The 20493-nt window shown below is 58.8% G+C and overlaps 2 protein-coding genes across 3 annotated transcripts in view; both read right to left on the bottom strand.

Moving 5' to 3' along the window:
* Positions 1 to 10230, bottom strand: part of CAMK2A (calcium/calmodulin dependent protein kinase II alpha) — a 33630-nt gene extending 23400 nt beyond the window's left edge. For both annotated transcript variants that reach the window (XM_037398507.1, XM_037398506.1), the window contains exons 1-2: positions 9962 to 10230; positions 4150 to 4244 (exon numbers count right to left, since the gene is read on the bottom strand). In XM_037398507.1, coding sequence (XP_037254404.1) covers positions 4150 to 4244; positions 9962 to 10023 — 157 coding nt within the window. In that variant the 5' untranslated portion in view covers positions 10024 to 10230. The remainder of the gene's footprint in view (positions 1 to 4149; positions 4245 to 9961) is intronic.
* Positions 10231 to 15562: 5332 nt separating this feature from the next.
* Positions 15563 to 19975, bottom strand: ARSI (arylsulfatase family member I). The gene is made up of 2 exons (XM_037396368.1): positions 19611 to 19975; positions 15563 to 18474 (listed from the first exon to the last, which is right to left on the bottom strand). Exons 1-2 carry the CDS (start codon positions 19928 to 19930, stop codon positions 17073 to 17075), a joined length of 1722 nt encoding a protein of 573 aa, XP_037252265.1. The 5' UTR covers positions 19931 to 19975; the 3' UTR covers positions 15563 to 17072.
* Positions 19976 to 20493: the final 518 nt, after the last annotated feature.

The following is a 20493-nucleotide window of genomic DNA, read 5'->3' on the forward strand; positions in this document are numbered from 1 at the left end:
CTTATTCAGCCAAGCACAGGCAATCAGCAAGGACACTTCTGGCCCCACACGGTACAATTTGAACGACTGAAGATAGAGCTGATCAGTGAGAGATGTCAAGCTGAAATGGGGTTATCCACTTCGCTCCCCCTCTCCATCCTCAGCCATTTCATATCAGGTCCTTGCTCTCCCACACTGAAACCCCCTGGCTCTGAAAATTTGCTTTTCTCTGGTGCCTGTCTCCAAACAGGCAGCACAGGTCCATCTCCCTGGCTTTCATCAGGCTTGGGGATGTGAGACAACAGAGCCCTGGGCAAAGCAAGTTGAGCTGAGCCAAAAAAGCCTCCACCCTGGGGCAGCCCAGAATGAATTTCCAAATCATTTTGTTTCTTTTTCCCTGCCTCTGCACTTCTCTCCCTCCTTATACCTGACCCAGTCACCACACATGGAGGTGCCTTGTCTGGAGGCATCTCATGCTAGCAGGAACCCAGCAGCCAGGAGAAGCGATGATGTAATTAGGGCTGCTCGTCTCTCAGCACTACCGCTGTTACCTTGCAGGTTCACACCCCAGAGTCTCACTCTGCATCAAACCAAACCTGGGTGTCTCCAACCACTGAGACGTGAAGGTGACACAGCTCCATCCCTGCAGGGGCTGGAGCCTTCCCCAGGGCTCAATACACCCCATCCAGCAACCATGGGGCTCGGCATGGGCAACTTGCCCGAGGGCTTGTGGTGACTTTATCAGCCTGTGCTGGGGTCTGTGAGCCAAAGGCTGGAACAGCCTTAGTGGCCTTGTTCAGGTCCCCACAGCATTTCCCCTAATGGGAGACAACCTTCCCGGGGTGGGAGGAGGTGACAAGGAAAGGCTGGGGTTTAGCCTGTTCCTTTTCACAACAAAAATCCATTGTGGGGTGAAGGACAGGGATGGCATGGAGGGACAGTATGACCAATGGGGCAAGCACTTCTCTGGGGAACAAGGGAGCTGCTTTCTGCCTCCTCTGCTGCTCCTGCCTGACAGTGATCTTAGGTGAGTCACTGATTGTCACTCTCTGCCTCAGTTTCCCCATCTGCAGCCTGGAAGCTGGGGCCACATGTCCCATGGGGAAGCCCAGCATTGCTGGTGTCCAGTAAAGCTCCTTTGCTTGCTTAGAAGAGCCCAGAGATCACAGGCAAGGGCAGCAAATGCAACCCTGAGTATGGAGCAGGTCCCGGCACCGCTCTGTGTGCCTGCACGCTGCTGCCAGCTGAGCCTGCGGCTGCACAGGGGCAAGTGTGGCTGCTGGTGGGGAGCAGGAGGTTGCCCCATCCCTTCCTCAACACAACTCAGCTCCACTCCAGCTCCCTGGCTAAGTTGCAGCAGCAGCAGCACCGTGCAGCCCCCCCAGCCACTGCCCCCCTCTTTGTACCCTCGCAATCTGTCACCACCAAAACGCCTGCGAAGGCAAAGCCCGGCACAGGCAGCTTGGCGGGGAGTGCCAGGAGGCTGGTGAGGTTTGATAAAACACAAACAGCACAGGGAGGGGGTGGGAGACCAGTGAAAACCAAGCGAAATGTAAAATGGATCAGGGAGTTTAAAGGGGGGGGGCAGAGATAACGCCACTCCAAAGGGGAACGGGACAGCACTGGAGACCCAGTGGTACCCAGGAGGGGCTGGGAAAGGTGCTTATCCCTATGGGGTGAGGGTCAGGGACCCCTGCCCAGGGACCCCCGGGCAGTTGCTAGCAGCGATGCCCCGGCAGAGCGAACACCGACACATCCAGCTGGCCATCGAAGGGCGAAGCTGTGTGGGTGCAGAGGCTGCTGTGCCTGCCAGGCTGCAGCACCTGGGGATGCAGCTCCTGGTAACCCAGTCTCTTCCCCTTGGCATGCCCCAGCGTTTGAACCCCTGGTAGGAAAAACCCTGGGGAAGCCTGGCCATCGCTCCCCTTGGAGTCACCGTCTCAGCTGCAAACTGCAAGGGGAAGAGCTGCCTGAATGCCACCCAGGGAGCGAAGGCAGCCTGTGCTCCGGGGGCTTTGCTCTTTGCGAGTCTGCATGGGTCCTACTCGGGCAGAGCTTCCCTGCAGTGAATGCACAGCAAGGACAGGCTGGGAGCAGGGCCACAGCCCAGGGCAGGATCTCCGGGTCTGCCGTTTCTTCTGAGCATCACACAGATACAACCCCTGCATGGGGCTGCAGGCTGGTAGGGGACCCCCCTGCTTGCACAAATCTCTAGGACAGGGCTTGCAAGGGCTTTGCATGTGGGTGGGATGGCTGTGCCAGAGCAGTGGGGCAGAGGGACAGAGGGACAGATGGACAGGATAAAGGGACAGGGGGATGTCCCTCAGGCACGTGGACCCTGTTGAACTTGGGGGGCAGCTGCCGTGGGTCAGGGCATCCTGCCACCTACATGGCATGGCACATCCACCACGCAGCGAAGTGCTGCTGGGGGCAGTGAGCCTCAGCTGCAGCCCCTCTCCTACCCCACAAATCCAGTTGCTGCCTGGACCCAAAACACATTTCCCCTCCAAAAACTCCCGTTTCTCCCCTGCTGAAAGAGGTTGTCTGAAGAGATCATGGCTGGGGATGTTTTACAGCTCCTCTCACCTTCTCCCCACGCCTCTCCTCCCTGCACACCTGCCCTCCTGCCTTTTGTGTATGACACAGCCAGTGGCACGTCGCGGTGAGACACCTTTAGGGATTGCTCCCAGCCTGGGGAAGCACCATCCCCCATGCTAGCATTGCAGAAATGGGGGTTTCAAGACCATTAGCAAAAGCAGCTGGTGAATCCAGCTGCCAGAGCAGTGAAAATAACCCCGGCGAGATCTCTCCAAGGGACAGATGGACACAGAGCCACTGCAGAGACAGCACAAAGCCCAGAAGAGGCTGGAGAGGGGCAAACTGCTGGACCAGGCGAGCAGAGGCAGGAGGGAATAGAGGGAAGGTGGCTCAATCTGCTCCTCCAGGCAGCCCTGCAAACCCGGGGGCGTTTGCTGCCCACCCCGGTGCCAGCTGGGCACGCAGGCAGGAGCCAAGTGCCGAGGCCAGGACCACACACTCTGCCCGGAGCCCGGCTGGCTGCCCTGGGCTGGGAGCCTTCGGCCTCAGAGGAAGGGAATGGTCTGCATCTCTGAAGAGGGGCAGGGGCCGGTGCTGGGAGGAGCTGGGGGGTGCTCAGCATCAGCGCTGTGCTGCTTTCGCAGCACTGCGGGAGGGAGATTGCAAAGCACTGGTTTAATTTGAGGTCAGGAAGGATTTTGTCACCATTTTCTGCATTTCAGTTTTGCCTCCAGAGGTGAGCAGTGGCATCAGGGAGAGAAACTGAGGGAGGGATTTAGTTAAAACCTCCTGGCAGGGCACTCGCTCCCAGCACCCATCCTGCACTCCCCGACACATCCAGCCAGGAGGAGCTGGAGCCAGGGTCACAGCAGCTGCTGTCCCATCCTCTCCATCCTCCTCATCACAGCCCCTCTGCCAGATGCCTGGGGACAGAGGGGTCCCTGCCTTTGGGCAAGGGCTGGCTGAAACTTTTCTGTGCTGGCCCAGCTCAGCCTTGCCCCAAGCGAGGAGCAGCCAGGACAGATCTGCCAGCGCCTCTTCCAGCAGCAAAGCAGCCAACATGCTCCATCAGAGCAATTAATTGGACAGCAGCAAGGGGTGAGTGTCCATCTCCAGGGAGAAATGAAATCATACCCCCACTTGAAGGACCTTCCCATTTTATTGATGTAGGTACACAAGTAAGGAAACATCACCTGAGGCTGGCGGCAGCTTGACTTGCTGCAAGGCTGTAACCATCACTTTGCTGTAACATGGCATGCAGGGTGGAGGGGGTGTCTCAGTGAAAGAAATGAGGTCCTACAGCTCCCCAGGCGGGTTGGGGTTTGGGAGTCCCACAGAGCCCTGGCACAGCTGGATGTGGGTGCATCCCTGTGATCGGGTGGGATGCAGTGATCAGCCACCAAGACACCTCCGCAGGATGTTCACCCCATCCATCAAGGAGCTCAGTGTGTCCTGCAGTGGGGACAGGGTGGGATAAAGGGTCCCCCCTGCACATCAAACACCCCCTACCTCGCTGCACATCAAAGGCATCATTCTGGTACTGTGAAGAGGGGACAAATTCCCTGCTCCGCAAACCCTGCTCCGCAAACCCTGCTCACCTCCTGCCTCCCCAAAAACACCCCCAGCGCCTACCTCGAGCAGACAGCTTCTTGGTGTTGATGATCTTGGCCGCATACTCTTGTCCTGCCAACACCTTCACGCATCTCCGGACGATGGAGAAAGCACCTCTGGGAAGACAAGAAGCCAGAGGGAGAGATGAAGGGCTCAGCACGGGCAAGGACACGGCTTAGCCCTGATGTGCCTGTGGGGCGAGGGGCAGCCACAGTCACGGGGGCAGACACAGGGATGGGTGCTGGAAGGGGCTTGGAGAAAACACCGAGGGCTCTCAGCTGGCTTCACTACACTGCTGCCCTTGGGGAATGACGAGGGCAGGCACAGGTACACCTAGGGATGAATGTAGAATTTGCCGCTTTCGGCTCCCCTGGGACACTCCAGCCATCGTGCGCCTTTCGTCCTCTCCCTCCCAGGCTCTGCCCTACCTATCCCTGGGAGAGAAGGGGCAGTGATTTACCAAGGGTATTGGCTCCCAAGGGGCACCAGGATGGCTGCAGCTGCCATGCAGCACTTGGCCGCTTCACTTCAGTCTGTGTGTGTGGCTTCGCATGCTCTAGACCTTGCAATCACAGCAGCACTTTGCAGAAGTGGGTGCGAGCACCAGCCATGGGTGCAGGTGAGTGGTGCAAGGTGTTCCCCCCAAGCTGCAAAACTGTCACACAGGCAGGGAGAGCCCAGGGGACCCTACAAGCAAGGACTGGAGCAAGGCTGGGTGGGGAACTGATGCTGCTGCAGCTTGCACACATGTGAGCCAACGTGCAAGGGTCTCCTGGGACCTGGCAGGGAAATGATGCTTGAGATGCTCCAAAGCAGCCCCTCTGCCCCCGTACCCCATACCCTGAGCCCTGCCAACTCATTGCACTGAAAGTGCACCGGCGCGATGCCAGGAGCTGCGGCATTGCACACACACACGCACTCCAGCCCTGCTGAGCACAACCTTTTACCAGGTTCCCTTTTCTGCCAAACCCTTCCAATTGCTAAAATAACAACTATCAAAAGCAATCCCACCTCCTGCCCCACCTTCCCCCCGCTCCCCGTCGCCCCGCTCCCACTCCCTGCCGAGGAATAAAAGGCCACAGGCTGGCGAGCAGCCACGGATAATTGATTTAACTGGTGGGGGCAGGTGGAGACAGGCAATTTGGGTTTGCATGTGATCTTTAGGAGAGCAGGCAAGCGGCAGGGTGCAGAGGGATGAGGCTGGAGCCCCAGTGGAGCCAGCCGCCCACATGCCAAGCACCGCCGTGCAGAGCAGGGCTCGCGGCACGTGCCAGGCAGGAGCTGGGGAACAGCATCCCGGTGCTTCCCAGCCTCCCTGTCCTGCCATTTAATCCTGGCTGCTGAAGAGCTGAGCTGTTAATGTTCCTGTAGTCTGGGGTAGATTAATGGGAAAGGAGGGGCAAAATGCTTTGTGTCCATCTCGCCATAAGTGGGGGAGACCAGAGCCATTGCCAGCCCCATGGTGCCACTCTCCCCATCCTGCCAGGAACCCTGCACTGCCCAGGCTCTGGGGGCTTCTGTGAGTCCCTGTGACCCATCTTTCCTTTTTTTTTCCTAAAGACACATATGCTGCTTTTGCAGTGCCAGGAGAGCCTGCAGCAGTGAGCCTGGAGAGCAGGAAAGCCCCCACGCCTACCACCCCAGCTCGGAGTTTCTGTCCCAGCCACAGGGTTTTGCTGTGGGACCTCCATGGGGTTGGAGGGACGTAGGTGTCCCCGACCCGTGGTGCCTGGAGACTCCCAGCCACTCCTGGTCCCAGTGCCCACAGCCACTCAGTCATCCATTTATTCAAGCTAAACTGAACAGCAGTGAAGGGGGAGCTGTGGGAAGCGGGATGCAGCAGCTGGAGACGGGATGTGCTGCACAGGCAGAGTGCAGGGTTTCACACCTCTGGCTGCATTTGTGGCTTTTGGCTCCTCTGGACCTTTGTAACAGAAATCAAATGTTTGTTTGGGCTCCATGAAGCACAGGCAAGACCCGATGAGCCCAGAGCAGGGGGACACACAAGGCACTGGGTGTGGGTGCAGGACACCAGCGTACAGCATGCTTGCCATAGTCCCATCGCAGTCCCAGTCGAGTCCTTCAGGGGGTCTGCACTGGCTGGGAACCCCCCACATTGGGTGTTTGACCCTGCTGGGCATTACACAGCAACCGGCTCTGCTCTCCATGCCAGGCTGCTCCTTTGCTTCCCATGTGTGGTCTTCCCAGCCTGGGGGAAAAAATCCCCTCTTGGCTCCATATAAATCCAGCATCTCCTTCCCCACAAGCCCAGACACCCCTGCCTGCACCAGGGTCTGACAGGGCAGTGCAGGCAGCGCAGGGCACTTGGCCAGGCAGGGGGCTCAGCCCCATCTTGGTGCAAGAAACCCCTTTGGAAGGAGATGTGTCCTGTTCCCTGGCCGTGGGCAGTGGTGTGGGTCCCTTCCCTGCCGGGGCGCTGGCTCTTTGGATGGGGCCAACCCAAGCGCCAGTGGCAGCTGCAGGCCCCCGTCTCTGCCTGGCTTGGAGATGTGGCATTCATCCCAGCCATGGCAGCATGTCCCAGTGTTAGCTGGTACATTACCCGCAGGGCCATGGGTAGGGACCATGTACCTGCCCCCCCGACGGCTGCCGTTTCAGGGTGATGCCAGACCCGCAGCCCAGCAGCCAGCCCTGTCCCTCCAGCCCTGCACCCCCTGTTCCTTGGGTCCCCCGGGCCAGGCATGACCCCAAGCCTTGTCCCCACGGCCTCCCCCCACCAGCCCCAGCAAAGGCTCTGCCACCGGGATGCTCCGCTTCTCCCTTCTTCACACCTTCCCTGCCAGCGCCCGGCTGCGCTGCTGCTGCCCTCCCTCTCTTCAACACCTCCACCTCCTCCGAGGCATTTTATCTCCTTTCTAGAGAGAAGAGTGTGGGCTGGGGATTTTTTGTTCCTCTATATATTTATTTTTTTTCCTTTCTAATAAAACCCCTCTCCTGCAGCTCAGGGAGCAGAGGGGCTGATTGTGCCGCTCGGCACGGTAATTGTCTCCAGCCTCTCCCTGAACCTGCTGTGGGGGCGGATTTGGAGGCACCAGTGGAGCTGCACTTCATGTTTGTCCTACTCCAGGGGGCCGTGGGCAGGATCCTCTCCCTGTCCCCCTCCATGCTGCTCCCTGCCCTTGCCTTGGTCCCCTCCTGCAAGAAAGGTGCAGCGGGGGGGATCAGAGCAGCCCCTCACTTGCTCAGCTTTGCCGAGGCTGCCGTGGGAGCAGGTTTTCCCCAGCTCCATGTCCCCTGCTTGGGACACATGTCCATCCCAAGTCTTGGAGGTGTAGGGATGCTCCAAGGGCTCGTGCCCCATAAGGCAGGCTCTGCAGACCCCCCTCCCCATCTCTGCCCCCCATGAAGCCCCATTGTAGTGTTACCATTAGGTGTATGGCACCTTAAACCCCCAGCTTGCCTGGATGTCAGCATGGGTGTCAGCCAAGGAGATGGCAAAGCAACACAGTGGGCGCAGCAGCCTGGCACCCAGCAACTCCGCCAGCCAGGCTCGTGGGCACCCCATGTGTCCCCCCAGCAGAACATCCCAGTGCCTTGGGGACAGCAAACTCAAGACAGACCCTTTCTGCTCTGAGTCCCTGCAGGACGCTGCTCCCCTTCGGGGTCTGGGTGGGGGAATGCCATGCTGCCCACCCTGCCTCACCCCTGCCAGGACACCCCCACCCCAACCGGCACCGGGAGCATCTCGCCAGAGGAGAAACACCGCTTCCCACTGCAAACGGCTGCTGCAGCAGAGCAGAGGTGTGGCGCTTCGTCCTGATTTACCCCTCTAAGCCCATGAAGTGGAAATTTCCCCATGGGAAACTGCTGATTTTTGAATATGCCGGGATATGCTGGAAGCCATCCCAGTGGAAAATCCCCAACCAGCTCCATGGCGCCTTGACCAGCCCGGTGAAACCTCCAACCTGGGAACACGCCTCAGCGCTGCAGTGGTGCCTGCCCCCCAGCACCGAGGGGAAAGCTGCGGGGTGCCCCAAGCTGGATGTGCTGCCCCAAGCTGCCAGCCTTACCTCACTGCCCCTGCATCACCCTGGGAGGCTCAGTGGACCAGGGTGTGATGCTCGCAGGGGGCCAGCAAGCCACTGCGCCAGATTTGTTCCTTTATTCGTCATTGTCTAAAAATGCATCTGTCGAGGTGGTTTTACACCATGGTGCCTGGCAGCATGGGCAGCCCCTGAGCCTGGGTGCTCACCCTCTGTGTCAGCACCCACCTAGCAAAGCACTGCACCCCAAATGCCTCCAAGAGCCCTCCTGGTTCCCCCCTATTGTGCCTGGCCTGCCAGCTCCCCTCCACGTCCCCGCAGCCGTGTCTGCCCAGCCAGGGCCCAGCAGCCACCCAGCAGCCACTGCCTCTCCTGCCCACTCCCTGCCCACCCCCTGCCATGACCACAGAGCCTCAGAGCCCAGAACAGCCAAGAAACCTCTGGAAAAAGCAGGTCCCAAACCCCACCAGCTCCCCATCACCCTGTCCACAGTGCCAACTGGAATTGTCCCTGCCTCGGGGACCTGCTCCCCGACCCACTGCTCCCTGCCAGCCCCTCGCAGCCAGCCCGACGCCGAGGGGACGGGCGTGGATGTCCTGGGACCAGGGCTCTGCTCACCTCCAAGGAGCTGCACTTTGTAGCAGCAACCCGGTGCCCCCATTTGCCTGGGGAATATTAACAACATTCAGCCTGGCACAATGTCCTCCCCTGCTTCAGCCTCTCGATTTCTCCATCTTTGTCCTCTCCCCTTCTCCCTCACCCCCGTTTCGCACACCCACGTGCATGCGGGTGCACATCTACGTGCAGGCTGCCCTGCGCCCCGGCGATGCAGGGCTGCGGGGCTGGAGCCCATGCCTACGGACGGACACAGCTGCCCAGCTGAAGCACAGGCACCAGCCACCTGGCACAGGCACCCCGAGCCTGCCACCACGCCGTCAAGATGCTCTGAGGGCAGCACTGCTGCACGCCCCAGATTTACACACCAGTTCCGAAAAAAGGCACAGAAACCACAACACAGGCATACGCCTCCTCGCTCCTGCACCCGTTTTACAGCCACACGCTCAGTGAGACCTGGAGCATCCCTCTGCCCTGCACAGAGGACCTGAAATCTCCTGCTCCACCCTGGGGTGCTCAGTGCCCCCCAGGTTCGCCCGGCTGTGCACAGGCATTTCTGTTTGCACACACATGCACACACATATGCACCTTAACCCAGGCACACGCGATGACACCCGGACCTGCCGAGCTGAGCCCTCCCTGGCAGGAGAGCTGGGTCAGGCAGGGCTGTGTCTTGCCCGGGGGGCACTCATACTGGGACAGGGGCAGGGAAGGGAGACACCCTGGGTCTGACCAAGAGCCACCGGGATTCTCTGGAGGCTGCCAGGCAGGCTGGGACTCCTGCAGGACTAGCCAAACCCCGGTGAATCCACATGGAGAAATTCCCTAAAGAAATGTGAGGGGCACCCGCTGCTTTGGCTTTCCTCCTCAGCTGTCCCGTCCCTCCTCCCAGCTGGAGAAGTTCCTGGGGGAGCCAGCAGCATCGTCTTTCGGGAGTGGCTTTTCCGTAAGAGGGGCAGCCGCCCCCTCCCCGGGCAGCTCCAGCCCCCTGGGATGACCTGAGCCCCTGGCCAAGCACGCATCACCAGCCACCCGAACTTGGGAAGGGAGGGAGCAGGCAGGGCTGGGGCTGGCAGCCCCCACCCTAACCCGAGTCCCCCTCACCACTCCGTGCCTGCCTCGTCCCATCTCCAGTGCTTCCCGGCATTGCTGAGGGTCTTCCCCAGCCGGTGCACAGCCCCACTCCAAGCATCCCAGCCCTGTCTTCAACTTACTTGCCCAGTTCTTCAAAGAGCTGGTACTCCTCGGTGAAGCGATTGCAGGTGATGGTGGCCATCCCGAGGGGCTGGAAATGCTCCCTCCCCAGTGCGGAGTTTGGGGCAAGCAGCTCTCCTCTCACTCCCTCCCTCTCCGTGTGCTCCCGGGGCTCTCTCCTCGCCGAGGTAAATAAGGGAATATGTTTGATTGACAAGCCCGGAGATAATGATGAGGGCAATTTGTCTTCTCAGCTTCACAAGCCTTCGTCAGCATCCCCGTCCCCATGGTGACCACCGCTGCCAGAAACGCCCTGTTTCTGTTGCCGGGGCAACTGCTTCCCAAACCCCCGCCTGCCGGTGGGGACCAGGGCCCTGCTGGGGACCCAGCCCTGGGGGCTGCCCAGGGGTCACCTGCCTGCTGCAGGGGTGGGGGAAGGTTAAAATGCAAATATTAAAGGCAAATTAAAGGACATGGCAGTGGTGGAATAATTGGGGCAAAAAAGGTTTCCATGGAAACTGTGGTTTCCATGTTGCAGCAGGATGCTGTTGCCCCGGCAACTGCCTTCACCCCTCCCAAAATACAGGCCCTGCTGGTGCCTGCAGTGGCATCCCTCTGGGGCCTGGGGGCTGCGGGACGGGGGACATGCTGCAGTGGGTCCAGGCAGGTAGAAGCAGATGGAGCAGAAGTGTGTCAGAGGAAGCTGGAGAAACCATGGCAGGTCCCCAGGTCCCCAGACTGGCCTGCCATCAGCCAGGCCCCCGCGGGGGGCTGGCCCCGATCACTCTGCAGGGAGGGCTGGCTGTGCTGCGGAGCTGCTCCCCGCTCCCCACTTCGCTGCTGGCTCACCCCACAGGCCCCAGGGCTTTCCAGGGAGCGGGTCCCCAGGGTCCACCCCCACCATGGGGCAAGCATCTTGACCGAAAGCACAGCTAAAGCGGAAGCAAAAAGGCTCTGTCGAGGGCTGGCATTTCCCTGCTGTGCCCAAGCTGGGCGGACAAGCAGGGGATTTCAGAGTTGGGGGAGGCGGAAGGTCAGCCCCCTCCTCCTCCTCCTCAGGCTTTCTGCTGCTGAGTCTCCTCTCTGCTGCATTTAACATAAGGAAGCAAAAAAAGGGCAATAAAAGTGGAGTAACAAGGTCCAAGACCTCACGGGTGAGGTTTCCCTCTGAGCCCGCATTGCTGCCAGCACCCCAGGCAGCACCCATCGGGGACCCAGTCCCCTCTCCACCATCTACACTGTCCCTTGCAGCTTTCCACCTTCTAACCCCACCAAAGAGCTTTCTTCCAAGCTTTTGTCCTGTTTCTGGATGATTTTGCAGCAGCAGGAGTCCCCAGCACCCCTGGAGAAGGGACTCCCACTGCTGGCTGGGAGGGCATTGCCCTTGGCAGCTGAGATGGGTTGAGTTCCTTTTCAGGATGCCATGGAAGGGTTAAAAGGAAAAGAAAAGGCTCTAACCAGACAAAAATAGGGAGAAATCTTTGAGAGGAGAGAGAGAAGGAGGAGCAGAGAGAGAGAGAAGAAAGGAGGTGGAAGTGGAGGAGGACAGCAAGTGGCGGAGTGAGGAAGAAGAGGGGGAGGAGGAGAAAGGTCTAATGGCTTTTCCATTAATTGCACCATTACCCACCTTCATCCCCACCTTGCATCCCCACATCCAGCCTCCCGCTCCTGCGTGGCTGTGCCGGAGGGGACCCTGTGGCGCTGGTGGCAGAGCAGGGACCTGATTCCCACACAGATGGGGCACGAGGATGGGGCCATGGTCCCCAAGGGGTGACAGCCCCTGGCCATGCCACCTGCCACCACGTGGGCAGAGCACAACGGGCACCCTCACGGGTGAGAGTGATAAACGTGTGCGATCTTTGCCCTGGGGATATGATAGTCCCCGAAACGCCTCCCTGCCCGTGCACATCTCCTCTCCATCCCGCTCCCATGTGAAAAGGGGTTTCATTTGCCACCCTGGGGGCCATGCCAGGAGGCGGGGGGCTGCTGGGGGGGCTGGTGCAGCCGGATGCTCGGGGGAGTGCTCTCCTCCTTCAGCTTTTTCCTGCCAGCCCCCCGCAGCCCCTCAGAGCTGAAGAGCGAGAGGAAGAGCCCCCCACACCAGGGACCCAGGGACACCCGTGGGCAGACATGAACCCCCGCCTCACTCCTGCCTGTGCTAACTTACATGTGCCCACAATGTGACCTGCCCCAACTTCCCGCGCCCACCCCCACGCTGGCATGTGTGTTCAGCCCCCCACACGTGACTCGGCATGCTCCCGTAGGGACGAGGGATCCATCCCCTCCTTCCCCCCAGGAACTCTGCTGCAGCCTTGACCGCCGTGCCCCGAACCCCTCGCCTGGGGCAGGGGGTGATGTCAAAGCCCCCCACAGGGACCCTGCCTCCTTCCCGAGGCAGCGGCTCTCCAGGAAGGGTTTCTCCCTTCCCGCTCTCCTCTCTGTTCATTTTTTTTCCTCTTTTCCTCAGCATTTTTCCCTGTCTGAGGGTGAGGGGGTGTCAGGCTTCTGAGTGCTGAACACGCTCTGCTTTGCCGATGATGTTTTCCCAAGCAAGAATTGCTGTGTGGCTCCACTCCCAGTGCCTGGGGACAACCCAAGGGGAGCAGGAGCTCTGGGTGGGATCTTCCCTCTCCGGGCTGGGGGGTGGTTCCCACCAGCACCCAGGGAGGGGAGTAGTCCCAGCCCTCTCCCAGAGACCTCTGGATCCTCTTCGGATGTCTCTTCTTGGCTGGTGTCTCTGTTCCCAGCCACCCCAAGGTTTGCTCCTGCAGGGCTTTGGAGAGCCAAGCTCCTCTCCCGCTGCCGTGCTCGGGTCTGGCCGCCTGATGGAGACGTCCATCCCCTGCAGCTCCTCTCCATCACTGGGCTGCCTCTTCAGAAATATATCCTGCTCTCCCCGTGCTGTTCCAGCTCTACCTACGGATATTTAGTTTCTGCATCCCAGAATGGGACTGCCCCAGGATGGGCACCCGAGGTCTGATGCCAAACCCCAGATGCACGGGGTGGGAAGCTGCCCCACAGGGCTCAGGGAGGACCAGAGTGTCCCCAGGGGGCTGCAGCAGGTCCCCCCTCCTCACAGGGGACAGGGCTTGCATGGGCCTCAGGGAGCCTGCAGCAGTGCCTTGTACGCAAAACCAGTGGGGCTGCAAATAACATATTGCACAGATCCCAAAATTACTGGGAGAGTTTCACACTCAAGCTGGGGTCTGGGGGATGCTCAGTTGCTGTCCTCTGGGAAGCTGAATTTGGGGTTATTTTTAGAAAAAGATTATAAATACCATGGTAAGGAGAGCTGATTTACATTTAGGGTTGTGTTTGCAAATGTGCCCTGTCCCTGCGAGCCCCAGCGCTCGCTCCTGTGGCCACATGAAACTGCTTTTGGCTGGGTCAGGTTGTCCCCAGGGCCACCCTCTTCCCACCACCAGGGCCCGTGGGCAGGGACTCTCCTGTGACATGGCTGTGGATACTTGGGGATGTCCAGTGCGTGCCACGCAGCTCCCCTGGGCCACCACGCAGTGGCTCTGGGTAAGGAGAAACCTTTGCAGAACTGCACATCCTGGGACGCCTGGAAGGAAAAAGGACACGACTGCCGGGCACGAGATACAGCCCCTGATCCACAGCACCCTTCCGCAGCATGAGGTGCTCAGGGTGCCCTACCACCCTCCTACCATGGAAGTTTGCTGAGATGTCCATCCCCTTTCCTGCTGCTGAGCTTCCCTTCCTTCTCTCGGGTGGAAGATGCTGTGGGGCTGGAGAGGCTCCAAGGTACCCTCAAACCTGCCTGAGCCATCCCATCCCCATCCCCATACACATCCCCATCCCCATACACATCCTACCCCTGCCTCCATCCCACACCAACTCCATCCCACCCGCATTCTTATCCCCATCCCATCCCCATCTGGATTCTCTGCAGCCGGCAGGGTGGAGGCAGCCAGTCCATCCCGATGGAGCAGAGGCAGACACTGCCCTGCTATCCCACCCCGCTCTCACATCCCCCCAGCCCAGAGCCCCGCCTGGTCCCAGATGCATCCCCCTGCCCCATCCCTCCTGCACCCAGCTCCTGCCCAAGATCTGCAGCAGCCTTGGGCTCACACAGCTCTTCGAAGGGTGGTTGGGAAGGAGGGGAGCGCTCAGCCTGTCTGTGCACACGTCTCCTGGGTGCAGCATCAGGGCTGGGCAAGGGAGCTCCACCACCACCTGAGCATCTCACCAGCTGCACTAACCCCTTGGCAGCCAGAGCACACAGGCACTCCCAAGGGGCTTGAACTGTGTGAAAACATGGGATTTTGGCACATCACTGCATTTTTCCCCACAGAGACCATTAATGAGCAGTGGTGGGATGGGGAGCTCATGCAGCAGCCACCACCTTCCCAGCCAAGGCTCTGCACTCTCCAAACACCTGGAGATGCTCCTGCCTACTTTTCCTCTCTGTTTTCAGAGGCTTTCCTTCAACTGTTTCTTTTGTAAAAATTCAGAATGCAACATTTTATAATTAAAAAAAGGAAGAATGAAGATCCAACGCTATGGCTAGGCTGACTGCGTGAACCCGGCATCATCCCAGCACATCAGAAACTGGAAATGAAGCAAGACCAGATGAACCTTATCATGGGGCTATTAGTAAAAATGAAGGGAGAAAAATCAAACATGTTTTCATGGAAATTTCCATTTTTGAAGGAAAAAAAAATAAAAGAAGGACTAAACTTGGATGTGTTTATATAAATATGGAAATGAAAGCTGTTTCCCAAGCCTTGTTGCCGCCCCATGGCCAGCCCCGCTCTCCCGCTCCCTCCAACACCGGTTCTCCCTTTGCCATGACTCATGCCTGAGCCCCCCACAGCCATCATCCCCTGCCCTCCTCTGGCTCCTTCTCTGCTTGCAGCAGCCTCCTCTTCTATCAGCAAAGCATTGCTTTATATTCAGCAACCAGTTGGCTTTGCCAAACGGCAGCCGGTGCCGCAGCCCCGCTGCCGACAGGCACGTTGGTGGCACGCATCCCGAGGAATCAAGCTGGCCGGTTGAGGTAGTTCGAGGATGTGCAGCACGCTTCTGGGGCTCGCCTGTGGGCTGGTCCCCATGGAGCAATGTGCTAAGGGAGTCGGGGATGGAGATGGAGCTGATGGAGGAGCTGGGTGCCCCTCTGAAACCTGTCCTTGATGCCACTGCCGGGGACATGCCTGTAGGGCTGCATGGGGCCGATGGGACAGTACGGTGATGGGCGTACGCAGAGCAGCTGGGACCAATGCACACACTGCCACGGTCTGGCTTTGCAAACTCCTTCCCACCTCTACAGCAAGAGGCCTCCTCTATTCTGCCTTGCTGTCAGCTTTTTTTTTTTCCTTTGTTTCTATAGAAAATCCCAATTCCCCCAAATAATCCAGCTAAGAGTAAGAAGAAAAAAATACACAAATGTGTCATTGCATTCTCTTCCCGTCCCCGTCCCTTTCTCACACACAGGGCTTGAAAGCACACTGAAAGGTATTCAGTGTGCACGCTGCCAATTGTCACATCTTTCAATGACAGATTTTAAATGAATGTTATTTTGCAAGGGAGAGAGAGAGAGAGAGGGAGAAAAAAAAAAAAAAAAAAAGAAAGCCCACACTGCTCATCCAAGAGCTGACAAGTCCTAACGGGCCTCATTTTCCAGAGACAAAAATAACTATTTTCAAAATTCACAGCAGGGCCTTCGCCTACACACGCTGCACCAAGAGAAACCTGTGGGGAGAAATGTAAAACACATTGTGTAAATGGAAATGCACCATGCATCCAAAATGCTTTTAAAGCTATTTACCCTCTTTCATCCTCGCCAGCTCTCCTCTGAGCACAAGTACGCACGCTCACACCCCGCCGAAGGCACGGGGGCATGGCGCTTTGCTGGCTGCCCCGGCTCCCAAGCTGCCTGGCCCCCAGCAATCTCATGGGCTGGCTCCCCATGGTAGGTGGATGATGGGGAGTTGGTTCCCCCTGCTACTTGCATGCTGGTGGGAGAGCGGTGCCCATCTGCAGCGAGGGGACATGGTGTGGCGCTGGCAGGTGAGAGTCGTTCCCGTAACCCCCCCTCCCCAGCTTCGAAGTCCTGCAGCAACAGAGCAGAACATCAGCTTCTGCAGAGACCTTCTTGAGATCTTCCTACCGCCCCAGGTTCAGCAGCAGGGATGTGGGGACGGGGACAGCCCCAGCACTGGGAAGGAGCAGTTGGGGGGTGGGGGGTGGGTGGATGCATAGAACGCATGGAGAGGAACGTGGGTGCCTACAGCCATGCACATGGGAGGTCTGGCCAGGCAGAACTATGGAGGAAAGGATCTGCTGGGTGGCTGACCCACATGAAGTCCACCAGAGCTTGGATCAAACCTGCGTCCCAAATGTGGGTCTGTAGAACAATATCTGTCCTCTGAGTGCACCCAACCACTTCTCCATAAGCCATAGTTCCTCACCAGGGCTGCTCCCGGCCCCCCAAGCCAGTGGAGAGGAGAAGCCATGGCTCCACATGAGGCCCCTGTAGCAGCAACCTGAGTCCAGCCATGGCAGTCTCAGGTCTGACACCCAAGGTCAGGAACCCATCCTTCCACAAAGAAGTAAAATAGGGAAACGCCACGGTCTTGGGTTTGGGGGAGGCCCTCAAGTTCCCAGAGCAAAGGCAAAGAAGACAGCTGCCTGGCAGCAGGCCGAAAGTCAGGAGCATGTATATACAGGGAAATGAGGAGGGACAACCTGCAGGCAGAGCCACTGAGGCTGGCCAGCCCCTCTGCATCACCACCCCAGGGTCCCGCGCTTCCTCTGCCGCTGCACTGGCCAACACTCAAAGCTTGCAAATGCCTGCAGAGTCCTTGAGAAAAGGGCCTCTCTTTCCAGAAGGGGCTGTGCATGGGCCATCCCAGCTCAGCAGACTTGTGCACCACCACCAAGCAGCACGGCTGAGCCCACACTGCCTTTCCTTGCCCACTGGGACCACCTCCCTGTAGCCACCGGTCCAGCCAGAGAGGAGAAGGATTCTGGAGTGAACACCGGAGCAAGAGAAAGCAAGAGAGTGCTGGCCATCTCCCTGTCCATCCCTCTTCCACACTCCCATCCCACGGCACTGCCGTCTGGAGCTCCACCCTGGCCAGGCTGGGTCAGTGCTGGGGGATTCTCTTGTCAGATGCGGTTGGACATGAGCCTGGTGTTCAGCTTGCGGAAGAAAGAGCGCAGCTTGCAGATCTTGCACTTCTTCTTTTTGTTCCTACTTTTCAGGGGCTCCCCACCACCTCCCCACTCCTCCACATCATCCTCGCTGGCCCAAGGTCCCCAGGCACCACCGTTGAAGTCTGGATGAGCCCGGGGGTTCTCCGCAGGGTACCGCACCGGGATGGCCGTTCGGTTGTAGTGCACCAACCTCATCAGGAGGGTCCTGACCACATCTGGGCGCTGGTCCGAGAGGTCATAGCGCTCGTAGGGGTCAGCGGTGATGTTGAAGAGCCACAGGGACTTCCTCAGGCCATCGGTGAGACGTTCCAGGTTCCACCAGCTCCCTGGGAAATTGGTCAGGGTCTGCGGTGGGATCCAGTCACTGTATCCCGGGTCACCAGTAAGAAGCTTCCACTCCCCAACACGGATGGAGGCTTGCACGGCCGTGTTCCATATACCAAAGCCGTCCTCCAAGGAGCCGTACTTGGCATGGTTATACAGGGGGTCGATGTTGTGCAGGATTTCAGTTCGCGGTGACTCCTTGCCCTCACTGATGGCAGGCCAGACGTTGTAGCCATCCAAGCCTGGGACGTTGCTCAGGTTGCCCCTGGCCAGGCTGACCAGAGTTGGGTACCAGTCCGTGATGTGAACCAGTGCCCAGCTAGTCCGACGCTTGCGCTTGATCAGGGGACTGTGGACAAAACCAATGCCACGGACTCCTCCTTCCCAGTACGTCCCTTTACGGCCCCGTAGTGGCCAGTTGCTTCCCCCGGAGAAGGTTTGCCCGCCGTTGTCAGTGGAGAATACGATCACGCTGTTGTCGTAATAACCGTACTTCTTGAGGGCCCAGGTGATGTTCTTCACCGCCTCGTCCATGCATGTCACCATGGCAGCATACTTGCGGCGAGCGACGTTGCCCATGGAGCGGTAGCGGTAGATGTACTCCTTGGGTGACTGCAGAGGTGTGTGGACTGCTTGGAAGGCCACATAGATGAAGATGGGCTCCTTGGGGCTGTGGGATGCCAGGATCTTGCTGACACGCTGAGCATAGAGGAAGGTGGAGTACTTCCCACTCTGGTCCCAAGCCACGTCCTCGCCTTCGTGCAGGTCATAGCCACAGACACCCGGCCCGTCGCAGTTGTCGTAGGTGTAGTAGTCCACATTGCCCGTCAGGGAGCCCAGGAAGGTGTCAAAGCCCCGACGGGTGGGCAGGCACTCCTTCTTGTAGAAGCCAAGGTGCCACTTGCCTACCATGTGTGTGGAGTAACCGGCTTCCTGCAGCTTCTGTGGCAGGGTGACCTGGTCGAGGGGCAGGCAGTTGGGCTGCCGAGGGCGGATAATGGAGTGCTGCAGCCCCGTGTGGATCTGGTACCTGCCAGGGAAGAGTCAGGAGGAATCAACGGCAATGAGAAGCTGTGCTGGGTGGGAATGCGATGGCACTTTATGTGCTGGAGACCCCACATGCATGCAGATCTCCGTGTCACCTGACCCAACCCCATGGAGCAAGCTCTGCGGCAGGGACAGGGAGCTCCTCATCCACCCAAAAGTACCAAAAGCAGATGCAAAAAAAAAGAGGGGGCTCAGCAGACATGTCAAAAGCACACTGGTCTGCTCTCGCAGGATGCCACCAGCAGCCATCCCCACTCCTGCCAGCCCAGGGGAGGTGGCTGGGCTCCGTCAGGGCTGGGCAGCACAAGCAAGAGTTGCACAGCAATCCCTGTGGGTTTGCAGTGCCCCACCTGGGTGCCTGTGCACCCCTGTCCCCCCTTGCTTTGTGTACCCCTAAGATTCCTGGGACCCCTCTAGAGCCATCAGGAGGGAAGAGGGGCTTTTGCCTGGACCCTGGTGGGCTCCACCACACCCAGGCATTAGGTACCACATCCAGGGACCTCCCTGGGGACCACTCCTCAGAAGAGGACAATCTGATGAGATCTGCCTCCTACGTTGAGTGCTGAGCTCCCAGCACTGCTCCAGGGAAAGCCCCATCTGTCCCAGGAGGCAGAAGGGCCCAGAATAAGGGGAGACCTGACTGTGCCACATGGGAGAGGGTGCCAGACCAGCATCCAGCTTGCCCTGGCCAGTGCAGCACCGAACACGCAATCAGGAAGAGCACGGTCTAAAGGACTCATAGATGCAGGGGAGGATCATCCTTTGACCTCACAGCCCAGCAGCAAAGCCCAAGGGCCAGTGTAACAGAAGCACAGGACAGCTCCTTGCCCAGAACTAAAGGACCTCATGGCCAGAGACCACCTTACCCCAAAGAAATGTATGTTACCCAATGGCATCCGCATTTTTGGCCTTGCCATGTGCCGCTATTTATTCCATGCAAAAATCAACCGTTTACCCGGGAAGCCTTCTAGAGAAAGGCAGCAAGATGCTTTTCTCTGGAGGATCTCCACCATCTGCCAATACACAGGGGCATCTGTCTAGCAGCAATCTGGGGGTTAAGCCCCACAGAGCTGAGGAAGGGACAGAAGGGGGGACGTGAGTGGGCAGGCACTGGCTTACCTGCCGGTTATCAGCTGGCTCCGGGACGGGGTGCAGATGGGCTGGATGTAGTAGTTCTCCAGCTTAACACCCTCCGCTGCCAGCCTGTCCAGCGTTGGCGTCTGGATATCTGAGCCGTGATACCCGACGTCATGGTAGCCCTGGTCATCAGTCAGAATGAAGATGATGTGGGGTGGCCTGGCGAATGCAGGAGGCAGCGATTTCTCCATGGGGTTCGTGGCCACATCAGCCACCAAACTGGGCTTCATCCAGTCCCAGGATAAATAGCCAAAGCTGAGCAGGCTGACAAGCGAGAAGCCCGTGAGGGCATAAACGGCCATCCCGAGCACGCTGCGCTGCCTGCAAAGGGAGCTACTGTCCCGGCATCGTCTCAGAGCCACGGAAACAGGGTCTCCCCCTCCTCCGGGTGAGCCCCCCAACCTAGGGGATGGCCCCCAAAACCCCTGCAGCCAGTTTTGCAGGAGCAGCTCCCATGAAGGCACACTCGTGTGCACACAAAGAACTTAATCTGCCGGGGCTGGGTTGCCTTCAGTCAAAAGAAAATAACCCTCGCGCCGCTCCAATCAAACACATCTGCACGGCAGGACGGGCTCCTCGCAGTGATTAACGGCAGCCCCAGAGCTGCTCACCAAGCGTCCCGAGCACTAGAAACACTTCCTGGCTTCCTGGCGTTTTCGCGCTGGCGTTATTTCTTTATGAAGAACCCCATAAAAACCTCACCAGAGAAAGTAGCTGGATTCTCCTCGGCTCCAGCCCTCTGCCCGCCCAGCTATCCAGATAGCTCGCTCAGGATATGATCCCTTTCTTTAAAGTCCTGCAGAAGAGGGTGCTAAAGTTCAAGCCCAGTGGTGCCGAGCTCTCCTCCTCACTCTCCCGGGAAGAG

The sequence above is a fragment of the Falco rusticolus genome, chromosome 8 (genome assembly GCF_015220075.1).
Source record: "Falco rusticolus isolate bFalRus1 chromosome 8, bFalRus1.pri, whole genome shotgun sequence".
NCBI classification, from domain to species: Eukaryota; Metazoa; Chordata; class Aves; order Falconiformes; family Falconidae; genus Falco; species Falco rusticolus.